This window comes from Orycteropus afer, unplaced genomic scaffold (assembly GCF_000298275.1).
Source record: "Orycteropus afer afer isolate SDZICR_OR568_19922 unplaced genomic scaffold, OryAfe1.0 scaffold00264, whole genome shotgun sequence".
Taxonomy (NCBI): domain Eukaryota; kingdom Metazoa; phylum Chordata; class Mammalia; order Tubulidentata; family Orycteropodidae; genus Orycteropus; species Orycteropus afer.
In genome coordinates this window covers 980,619-990,897 of record NW_006921851.1, presented here as the reverse complement: position 1 = coordinate 990,897, position 10,279 = coordinate 980,619, and the positions used below count along the sequence as shown (strand labels likewise).

At 47.6% G+C, this 10,279-nt stretch overlaps 1 protein-coding gene across 1 annotated transcript in view; it reads left to right on the top strand.

Annotated features, from left to right (window-relative positions):
• Positions 1-6,726: 6,726 nt before the first annotated feature.
• Positions 6,727-10,279, top strand: part of WDR86 (WD repeat domain 86) — a 60,850-nt gene continuing 57,297 nt past the window's right edge. The window contains exon 1 of the mRNA XM_007950150.1: positions 6,727-6,889. Within this exon, the coding sequence (XP_007948341.1) occupies positions 6,727-6,889 (163 nt within the window). The remainder of the gene's footprint in view (positions 6,890-10,279) is intronic.

Here is a 10,279-nt window from a genome sequence, read left to right as displayed (position 1 = left end):
TTGTCTGGTTCCTGTTCTCAAGGGGAATGGTTTCAGTCTCTCTCCATTGAGAGTAATGTTGGCTGTTGGTTTTGCATAAATGCCCTTTATTATGTTGAGGAATGTTCTTTTCTATTCCTATTTTGCTGAGAGTTTTGATCAGAAATGGGTGTTGGATTTTATCAAATCAGGCCCCCTTCTTATAATTACTTAGTTAATAAGAGTATTAAACATAGGAAAGAGATGGGCACCATAGGATTCAGGGCCCTCAGAGGGGCTCTCAATGAGAGTTAAGGATAGATGGGCAAGGGAGACAGATTCTTGCTGACTTTAGTTTTATTGTCAGGCCCAGCCTGGCTCCTGGATCTCTGTAGGTCTGTCATCTCAAGGAAGGAAGGTAGAGGAGGTTTTTCTTTCCTTCTCTTGGGTCCTAGTTTCAGGAGAATTAAAGTTGTTTTCCAATTTTCCCATTTCCTTGTATACATGTTGGATTTGGAAAAAATTATCTAGAGCAGGTTGTATAATCTGAAACTTGTAAGAGAAAAGGAAAGAGATCTGGCTCAGAACAACATCCTGAAGAACTTACCATACATACACACAGAAACAGAGATAAGTGGCTCACCTCTCACTAGGGGGCCACTTACTGCCCTAGTTGTGAGAGAGACAGAGAGATGGAGGAAAGGGGAAAAGTGGGTGGCAGTAGGCAGTAGGTGAATTGCAGGCTTACAGATGGACAACTGGAGGTAGAAACCAGAAGGGACAGTTCCTATCTCATTCACTAATACTGCATAACCTCTTTGTTATTGTACTCTTGTTAGTAGCCATAGAGTCAGCCCTCAACTCATGGAAACCTGATGCACAACAGAATGAAATGTTGCTGCAAATGCTACAGGACCTGTGTCATCCCCATGAGCAGTTTGGGATCAGATGGTGTCTCAGTTATCTAGTGCTGCTGTAACAGAAATGTCACAGGTGGATGGCTTTAATAAACATAAATTTATTCTCAGTTTAAGAGGCTAGGACTCCAAATTCATGGCACCAGCTCCAGTGGAAGGGCTCATAGCCTGAGTAAGGGTGTTGCATTCCGTCCTAACCCCCTTACAATTGATTGGCTGATCACATCAGATCACATTATGGGGTATGCCTACATCACTACATAACTGCCAAATTACGTTATTACATAACTGCCAAGCCACTGAGAATCTTGGCCCAGACAAGTTGACAAATATTTTGGGAGAACACAATTCAATTCATGACTTTCCACCCTTTGGCCTCCAAAAATTCATGTTCTTTGTCACATGCAAAACACTTTCACACCATCATATCATCTCAAAAATCTGAAGTCAACTCCAAGTCCAAATTCTATCCTGGGGTAAAATTCACCTTAATCTGTGAATTTAGAATACAATTACAGTGGTACAACAGGCACAAGGTAGATATTTCAATTACATATGGGAGAAATAACAGGCACCAAGCAAGTCCAAAACCCAACAGAACAATTTCTCTGAGACCATCTGGGCAATAGCCCTGGCCTCTGGATTCTGGGTGTTGGCCACACTCTCTATATTTTGGGTGGAGGCCCCTCAGCTCTGGGCTTCAGCTCTGCCTTCCAGACCCACTGGGACAGCATTCTGCTCCCTCAGTTTTGGGCAGCCTCATTCTCCTAGACCAGCTGAGTGGTGACCCCTCTCCTTGGCCCCAAAGGTCATGTCCTTACTCTTCGAGATTGAGGCAGCTCTGTCCATGTTCCTTATCTCTTCACCTTCTGTTTCCTGGTTTCATGGCCTTTTGACCCATTGGTCTCTTGAGCCTCTTGGGCCAGCCTGGCCTCTGCCCTGCTCAGGCAAATGTTACAGAGCTCTTTAACTCCACTGATAAGTGACCAAAGACACCTCACTCAGCCATTACCCTTGGCCTAAAAGTGCTCAGCTTTCAGCTCAGCTCTGTGGGTCAACAAGCCTACCTCCATTGGCAAGTGCCTGGAGGCACCCCACTCCACCTGGCTTCCACCAGGAAGCCTCTTGTCTGAAGAAAATAAGCTCCTTCCTTCTGCGGGTCAGCTCCTTCATCATCTCGCACCAGTCTCCTTCTGCTGCTGCCACTGTCTCTGCTGCTACTTCTTGCTGGCTGTGTTGTCTCTAGCATTACAGCTCTCCTCACCTCCTTCTGAGCTCTCACCAGAACTGCCTTTGATGTCCATAATTCCACCAACAATCTTTTTAAGGCGATCTAGGCTTTTACGATTGCTGTTGTTAGGGCTGATGAGTCAGTTCCAACTCATAGTGACAATGTACAAAAGAAAACACTGCATGAGCCTGTGCCATTCTCACAGACATTGCTGTGTTTGAACCCATTGTTGCAGCCACTGTGTCAATGTATCTCATTAAGGGTCTTCCTCTTTTTCACTGATCCTCTGCTTTACCAAGCACAATGTCCTTCTCCAGGGACTGGTCCCACCTGATAACATGTCCAAAGTACATGAGACAAAGTCTCACCATCCTCATTTCTAAAGAGTATTCTGGCTGTATTTTTCCCAAGATAGATTTGTTTGGTCTTCTGAGAGACTTTTCAATATTCTTGAACAACACCATAATGTGAAGGCATCAATTCTTTTTAGTCTTCCTTATTCACTGTCCAGCTTTTACATGCATGTAAGAAGACTGCAAATACCATGGCTTGGGTCAGGTACACTTTAGTCTTCAAAGTGGCATCTTTGCTTTGTAAAACTTTATTCATTCATTCATTATTTATTTATTTTGGACTTGCTTGGTGCCTGTTATTTCTCCCACTTTATTCTAAATACTGGTTAGTGGATTACCCTTCCTTCCCCTCCCCTGGTTACCCCTGGTAACAATTAAAGAGTATTTCTCTGTGAAACACCTTTCTTGACTTTTTACAATAGTGGTCTTATACAATATTTGTCCTTTTGTGATTGACTAATTTAGTACAATGTCCTGTAGGTGCATCCATGTTGTGCGATGTTTCTCAGATTCATCATTGTTCTTTAACACTGTATGTATGTACCATAGTGTGTTGATCCAATTTTTAATGCAACTAGTTCTTTTTGGTAGAGTGACTTTGTACATCCCTTCCAGCTTCTTTTGATACCTCCTGTGTTGTTCAATATTTTTCCCATAGAATGCTTCATTATTGCAACTTGAGGCTTGTATTCTTCCTTCAGTTTTTTCAGCTGGAGAAATGCCAATTGTGTTCTTCCCTTTCGTTTTTCTAACTCCAGGTCATTGCACAATTCATTATAATACTTTACTTTGTCTTCTTGAGCTGCATTTTGAAATTTTCTGTTCAGCTGTTTTGCATCATCATTACTTCTATTCCCTTTAGTTACTCTCTGTTCAAGAGCAAGTTTCAGAGTCTCTTCTAATAAGCATTTTGCTGTTTTCTCTCTTTTTTTTAAGTGACTGTTTACTTTATTCATATATAATATTCTTGATGCCATCCCACAACTTGTCTGGTCTTTGTTCACTAGTGTTCAGTGCATCACATCTATTCTTGAAATGGTCTCTAAATTCAGGTGACATATATTCAAGGTCATAGTTTGGCTCTCATGGACTTGTTTTAATTTTCCTCGGCTTCAATTTGAACTTATATATCAGCAACTGATGGTCTGTTCCACAGATAGCTTCTGGCCTTGTTCTGACTGATGATATTGAGCTTCTCCATCATCCCTTTTCACAGATGTAATCAATTTGATTCCTGTGTATCCCATCTGGTGTGGTCTATGTGTATAGTCACTATTCATTTTACTGAAAAAGCTATTTGCAATGAATAAAATGTTGCTCTTGCAAAATTTTTCCATGCAATCTCAAGTATCTTTCTATCACCATGGCTATATTTTCCAACTACTGATCCTTGTTCTTTATTTGCAACTTTCACATTTCAATCACCAGTAATTATCAATGCATCTTGACTGCATGTTTGATCAATTTCAGATTACAGAAGGTAATCTTTGGCATTAGTGATTGGTCCTTTTACTATTAGACACTTTAAAACTCTTATAGCCTCTACTCGTTATCCAATTCCAAAACTGCTTCCACATTTTAGGTATCTGTTAGAGCAGCACCCCACTCCTGGTACCAAATTCTTAGTTATCAAGTGTTGCTATAACAGAAATACCACAAGTAGATGACTTTAACAAACAGAAATTTATTCTCTCACAGTTTAGGAGGCTAGAAGTCCAAATTCGGCACCAGCTTTAGGGAAGGCTTTCCCTCTCTGTAGGCTCTGAGAGAATGTCCTTGTCTCCTCTCAACATCTGTGGGCCCAGTGTTCCTTGGAGATGTCCATGCATCTTGGCACCAATTTTCCACTGGGTCTAGAAGAGGTTCTCAGCACGTGGATCTCAGGGCCAAAGGAGATGCTTAGTCCCAGCTCCTTTCTTGGTGGTAGTCAGGTCCTTCCTTCATTGCTTGCTTCTCTCTCCTTTTATCTTTTGTAAGATAAAAGGTGAGTTGGACTTCACCCCAGCTAAACTCTTCTTGCTTTGGATCAGGCCTGTGACCTGAGTAAGAGTGATGCATCCCATCCTAGTCTCCCTGATTGATTACATTGGATCACATCATGAGAGATGATTTCATCATCATGTAACTGTCAGATTACATTATTATATAACTGCCAAACCACTGAGAATCATGGCTCAGGCAAGTTGACACATATTTTGGGAGAGCACAGTTCAATCCATGACAGATGGTGGCTGCACATGAGGTTCACTGGCCTGGAATCAAACCCAGATCTCCTGCATGGGAGAATTCTACCACTGAATCATTACTATCCCTTTTCCTCTTTGAAAATTACTTATATGTTTCTCCCTGTGTTTGTCTTGTCTCCCAAACTAGTAGTCAATCTCCTGAACATGTTCACATCCATCCTGCCTTTAACCCAGTGGGCCATCCCCACTTCCTTAAATACCTCACCCCTGGCTACCTCTTACTCCTCTGCCTACAACCTTCAGCCTCCTCTGAGTTTTCTTCTGTATAAACACTGTCTTTGATTGCTCACTCCTCAGAATTACTGAAACTTCCCCTCAGCTCCAGGGCGTACTGATGACCCAAACCCCATAGCCACCAGATAGTCCTCACTCCTGGACGTCCCAGTACCTTTTCAAGTCCAGAGGTCCTAAAATGAGCTCAGAGAAGACCTGTACGGGCACCTCCCTAAACAGTATAAACCTTCACCATCTACCCAGTGTCTCAACCCAGTGGAGGCATCTTCAGTCCTCACTCCTGTCACTGCAGGACTCACTCTCTGAAGTCTACCTCCTGAGTACCACAGCACTTGTACCTTCTTCTCTCCCATTAAGTCACCACAGCTGGTCTCCTGCCTTCTTTCAACCCACCTCCACATTGCCACCAGTGGCAAAGATCTCAAACCCCATCACAATGTCCCACTTTCAGCCCTAATAGCAGCCTCCTTGCCCCCATTGCTTGCAGAATAATGCCCAAGCTCCTTAAGCTTAGGGGCAAGCTGATTTACCAGTTTTCCATTAAAGAATAGGTTTCCCTAGTCGGCCACGTAGGAGCTCTGGTAGCATAGTGGCTAAAGCACTTGACTGCTAACCAGAAGGCTGGCGGTTCAAACCCACTAGCCACTCCTCGGAAGGAAGGTTGGGCAATCCTACTTCCGTAGTGATACTGCCTCGGAAACCCAAGGAGGGGTCACTATGAGTCGGGCCGACTCGACGGCACTTAACAACAACAACAACAACAAGTCGGCCACGTGGGCAGGCCAGGTCTCTGTGGACACCATTAAGGGTTTCTTTTGGAATCTGGATGTGACCAACCAGTGTCATAAGGAAGGTCTGGTAGTAATGATGAGAGCTGGGTCTCCTGAGTCACTACTTCAGCCACAAAGACAGTCGGCTGTTTGCCTGTCAGCAGGGCTGGCGATTTGGGGAATCCGGCTACCTATAGAATCTGTGGAGTGGTGGCAGGTAGCGGCCAGACGCCCCAACTGTCCTAACAGGAACCAGCGACGCTCCCCGGGAGGGCTCAGGAGCTCCGCTATTGGTTCCTGCGGGTACCTACAGGGGGTGGAGGCATGCTAAGAGGAGCGTGGGCCTCGGGAAACCACTGAGACTAGCCCTCTGCCTGACTTGCACGATGCCCTAGCCCCTCTCCCCCTGCCCCGCCGCCGCCGCGGGCCACCACCGCAGGACTTCCTGATCACTCTGGGTGTGCGCGTGATTCCCCGCTGGAGGCAGAATTCGTCTGACGAGGCCGCGCCCTGGGACGCCGGAGGGGCCGCCCTGAGCCCCCTCAGGGCCTCCAGCTGGGTGCCTAGGGCTGGGCGCCGGGCTGAACCAGTGTCCCGCCGGCTCAAGTGTGGTTCACTTGTTGGTGTTCTCCTCCCGGGACCCTGGGGGCTGGGCCGAGGGGCTGACTTCCCTACCCCCTCTCCACCTTCCCCTGCCCTGCGGCGCGGAGAAGGGGCGGCGGGGGAAGGGCAAGGGCCAGGGCCTAGAGGGGGCGCTGCCCGGAGAGGGGCGGGGCCGGCGGACAGTGGGCTCGGAGGAGGAGCGGACCCGCAGACTGGGAGCGCGCTGCGCTGGCTGGGAGGCCTGCTCAGGTGGGCGCCGGCTGCTGTTTCCCGGCGGGGGAGAAGGCTGCGTCCGCGCCGCCCCCCGCCGCGCGCTAAGCCCTGTGCGGGCTATGGCTGCCCGCCGCCAGGGTCGCCGCCAGGACCTGCTGCGCGGACATTGGGGCGCCCCAGGTTAGCTGGTTGGCGGGCGGCATGGGAGGTGGCGGGTCGGCCCTGAAGGTCTGCGCTGACCACCGGGGCGGCATCAACTGGCTCAGCCTGAGCCCGGACGGGGAACGTCTGTTGACTGGCAGCGAGGACGGCACGGCCCGGCTCTGGAGCACCGCGGACGGCCAGTGCTGCGCCCTCTTCCAAGGTAGAGAGCCGCGCAGCCACCGCTCCCCCCACCCTCCCATTTGAATGCTGGGTAGCTGCACTGCTTTCCCTCCGCAGACCTCTCTGTCCGAAAGTCTAGCCCTTGCCCAGGCGAGGATCGCACGTGGGAGAGTGGCTGGGTGCAGAATGGGGTGCGCTCGAGCTCAGCCCACAGCCTGCCCAGGGCACGGCGGCGTGGGTGGGTATGCAGGAGGTGCATGCACTCGGGGTCTGGTGCACTGAGCAGCTCTCCTCCGGGGACAAGGATCGCTAGTTCACCAACCGCATTAAGTCATTACCATTAAAAGAATTTTGACAAACAAGAGAAATCTCACCTATAATTCTTAAGCTAAACAAAACCTTCATTTTTCTCGCATTGACCTTGTGACCTTTGGCCAGACATTTTCTCTTTCAGGGCCATTTAGTACCTCCACCACCACCCCCCTCCCCCGCAAAAAACCTCACTCATCCAGTCGATCAGACTCGGCGACCCCTCCTTGAGTTTCCGAGGCAGTATCTCTACGGAAGTAGATTGCTCACCTTCCTTTGCTCACCTTCCTTCCGAGGAGTGGCTGGTGGGTTTGAACCGCCAGCCTTCTGGGTTAGCAGTCAAATGCCTTAGGCACTACGCCACCAGAGTTCCTATTCTAGTAACAAGGGCTGAAATTTGTCGGGCGCTAGTTAAGTGCCTAGGTTGGCGGTTCAAACCCACCAGCCACTCCTCGGAAGGAAAATTGGGCAATCTACTTCCGTAGTGATACCGCCTCGGAAACGCAAGGAGGGGTCGCTGTGAGTCGGTCCGACTGGAGGGCAAGTAACAGTAACAAGTTATGTGCCTGAGTCCCTGGGTGGTGCAAATGATTAATGCGCCCAACTACCTACCAAAAGAGGAGCTCTGGTAGCGTAGTGCCTAAGGCACTTGACTGCTAGCCAGAAGGTTGCAGGTTCAAACCCACCAGCCACTGCTCGGAAGGAAGCTTGGGCAATCTACTTGGGTAGTGATACCCCCTCGGAAACCCAAGGAGTCGCTATGAGTCGGGTCCCACTCGACGGCACATAACAACAACAACAACCTACCAAAAGGTTTTATGGTGGAGAGACTTGGAGATTTATTTCTAAAAAATCAGCCACTGAAAAACCTGAGGAGCACAGTTTTACTCCGAGACACATGGGGGTCACCGTAAATTGGAGTCTGCTGGCAACTGGTTTGTACCATATGCATTACAGGGGTCATTTTGTCTAATCTTCACACTGCTGTTATCCCATTCTTACAGACTCAGAAACTGAAGTGAAAGGTGGAGTCCAGATATGAACGTACCTCCCTCTGGCAGCCATCCTACCCGGCAGCCATTTTGCTGACTGGCTTTCTCTGATGCCTCATATATGTCCTCAGCTTTAAAAAGAAAGGGGAGGAGAGGAATTATATGTAGATCACAGTTTCTCAAGAGAGGGTTTTTGAATGAATTTAGGATATTTGGAAACAAAGTATGTAAGGTTGCATCACATGTAGTAGGTGTGAATGGTGTTTCATGGGACAATTTCAGACCTGCACGTGTGTGTATTTGTCTTTGGGTATTTACTGGAAGGTCACTGTGTTCTTCCTATGGGCCCTTGTCAGAAAGCACCAGCTGGTCTGAAGAGGCCCCTCCTCAACTGGAATGGCTCCCTAATGAGGCACACAGTTCTCTGCACTGTGTACCACTCTGTATCAGGGGCTGGCTTTTCCACAATAATCAGCAGCATATCCTGGATGGCCTTCCCCAGGCCTTGCAGCTAGTGTAGGCACAAAGTACAAATTAGCTTCAATACTGGCTGATCCCGATCCTTCTAGTTTTAAGTAAAAATAGTTTTGAAGCCAAAAAAAAATTTTTTTATTGTGCTTTGGGTGCAAATTTACACAGCAGAATTTGTTTAACATTCAGCAGTTCATGTACATTTGGTTTCACTCCCTGATTACCAGCCCCAACCCTAACCCATTCTCCTCCCCTCCCTTCCCTGTGACCCCCACACACACCCTTCTTAGTTGTGTCTTCCTGTCTGTCCAGCTTTCCCTCCATGTGAATGCTGCCCCTCTGGTGCCCCAAGGCCGATTGCTCCAAAGGGTGTATCTCTATAGAATAGGTGGGTGCATTGCCCTGGGTTGGGTGTCCTCCATGTAAGTCTTCCTACTATTGGGCTGAGAGCCAGTCCTTGAGAGTGACTCCTATCCCAGGCCTGAAGTGTATCCAGGGCCATAATCTTGGGGTTCCCACCAGACTCCATCCAACCAGTACTTCTGGTCGTTATTGTGGTTTTGAATTTAGTTCCACGTTTTTCCTCCCACTCTATCCAGGATCTCCAGTTTTGATCTCTTACTGAGTGGTTGTATTGGTAGCTGGGCACCATCTAGTTTTTCTGGACTCGAGATCCATCGTATCCTTGGGCTAATTGTTTCTCAATGCTCTTGATTTTCTTCACTTCAGATGAGAGGAGACCATTAGCTGCATCTTAGATGGCTGCTCAAATGCTTTTAAGACCCCATTTGCTACTTACCACAGTAGGTTGTAGAACAGATTTTTATGTGTTATGTTGTGCCAATTGAGCCTGGTGTCCCCCAGTACTATGGTCCTGAGTCAGAAGGTCTGGTGGTTCTCCCAAGGTACTTGACTCTCTCTGAGGGATTACTCCAACTCTGTCTTCTGTTGCATCTGTAACAGAATGTGTTACACAGCAGAATGATTGTGGTTAATTTGTATCACTAGTATCTATGAAAGATTATCCTCAGCTAAATCTATCATTGGTCTAGGGTATATTCCTGTTTGCCGACCCTCATCTGATCTTCTCAGTTGTCTTTTATCTGTATTTATCTGTAGCCTGGTATTTGGTGTTAGTGGTAATGCAGTATTGTGCATATACTGGTATGAGCCTCTGTCGTCTGTATCTTATGTGCACATCTCAGTGTCCTCCCTTTCCCCAATGTTATCATGCTGGTCACAGACTCTTTCCATACCATCCCTCCCTTACCCAGCGCAGCATGTGGCCCCCAACTAGTCTGGAATTTTACCTCCTCTTCCCTACCATCCCCAGTAACCTACAAAGTGAGTTCCTTTCCCTAAGCAAACTCTTCCTTGACTTTTTACAGTAATGGGCTCATACAATGTTTGTTCTTCTGCGATTGACTTATTTCATTCAGCATAATGTCCTCCAGATTCATCCATGTTGTGAGATGATTCGTGTAGTCTTCATTATTCTTTAATGTAGCATTGTTGTTGTTGTTGTTATGTGCCGTCGAGTCGGCCCCGACTCATAGCGACCTCTCCTTGGGTTTCCGAGGCAGTATCACTACGGAAGTAGGATTGCCCAACCTTCCTTCCGAGGAGTGGCTGGTGGATTTGAACCGCCAGCCGTCTGG